This window comes from Aptenodytes forsteri, unplaced genomic scaffold (assembly GCF_000699145.1).
Source record: "Aptenodytes forsteri isolate BGI_AS27 unplaced genomic scaffold, ASM69914v1 Scaffold2248, whole genome shotgun sequence".
NCBI lineage: Eukaryota > Metazoa > Chordata > Aves > Sphenisciformes > Spheniscidae > Aptenodytes > Aptenodytes forsteri.
The window spans coordinates 1,114-2,461 of NW_008796024.1; the positions used below are offsets into that span (position 1 = coordinate 1,114).

Genomic DNA, 1,348 nt, shown 5'->3' on the forward strand with positions numbered 1-1,348 from the left:
GGCCGCCGCCGCTCCCCCTTCCCCGCCGCCTTCCCACCGCACCACCGCAGCCAAATTGCGGAACAGCTGAACCATCTGAGGCGCCGGCAAGCCGCCGGCGTGGATCTGGCAGACGCAGGTCTTGACGGTGGCGGGGAGGAGGTCGAGGAGGCAGGAGCTGAGGACGGCGTAGAGCTGGGTGGCCAGGGCCAGCTCCTCCTGGGTGCGGGCCAGCGTCAGGAGGAAGAAGAGGGCGTCGGCGGCGCAGTGAGGGGGGGAATAAACGGCCAGGAGCCCCAAAAGCTGGTGCTGCCAGAGGAACCGCTTGCGTTCCAAGCGCAGGGTCTCCACGCAGAGATCCCGGACGTGCGGTTTCAGGGCGTCTAAAAAAGGGACGGGGCGAGGCGGGGAATCGGTCAAAGCGGGGCCGTTCCGGTTGTAAACCAGTTTTTGGAGGTTGAGGAGGAGGAGTTGGATGACGCGGTCGCAGGCTTCCCGCACGCCGTCGTGGAGGCTGGAACCCGGCGGGGTGATGACGGACGCCGGCATGGCGGTGTTGACCAAAAACTGCAAGATGCGGTAAGCGCCGGCGGAGGTTTGGCAGAGGAGGCGGACGACGACGCCGACCATGTTCTCCAGGTCCTCGCGGGGGAGGGAGGCGAAATGCTGGTGGAGCTGGTTGAGGACGTTGGGTTTGAGGGAATCCACCAGCTCGGAGGAGACGGCGCCCAGGAGCGGCGGGGACATGACGGCGAGCTGGAGGAGGAAAGGGACGGCGGCTTTTTGGTGCTGGTCCCTGGCGGGAGCCAGGCTGTCGTGAAACATCCGCAGCAGCTCCTGCTTGATGCTGCCGGCGTGGCGGGAGGCCAAGTGGCCCAAGATCCCCACCACCGAGGCGATTTTGGGCGCCCGTTTGTCGGCGGCCGGGGGGAAAAGGGGTTCCCCCCCGGCGGGGGAAACCCCCCGGGCGCAAAAATCTTTCAGGCCGCAGGAAAGGACGCGGTTGATGATGGTGTTGGGGAAAGAAGAACCGATGTGAGCCACCACCCAGTCGAAATGAGGCGAGTGTTGGACCGAGGTGTCCAAGAGGGCGTCCACGCAGGCGTCGGGGCAGCCCCCGATCATGGCGGAGAGGCACTGGGTGTAAATCTCCATCAGGGAGCGGGTGGCCTCGCAGGACATCCAGAGCTGGAGGAGTTCGTTCAGGCTGGAGGCGTGCGGCACGCCGTGCCTGCCGGCGTATTTGCTGCTCAGCTGCCCCATCAGTTCGATGGACCAAGCGGATACGACGGGAGCCCAAGCTTTGGGATTCGCCCGGAGGAATTCCCCCAGCACTTTCCGTACCTCTCGTACCACTTCTTCCAAACCC

The 1,348-nt window shown here is 65.4% G+C and overlaps 1 protein-coding gene across 1 annotated transcript; it reads right to left on the bottom strand.

Annotated features, from left to right (window-relative positions):
* Positions 1–3: 3 nt before the first annotated feature.
* INTS5 (integrator complex subunit 5) lies at positions 4–1,344 on the bottom strand (the record flags this gene model as incomplete). Its single annotated transcript, XM_009285447.1, has 1 exon — positions 4–1,344. A coding segment is annotated over one exon (1,341 nt), but the record flags the coding sequence as incomplete, so codon positions are not given.
* Between the last annotated feature and the right edge of the window lie 4 nt (positions 1,345–1,348).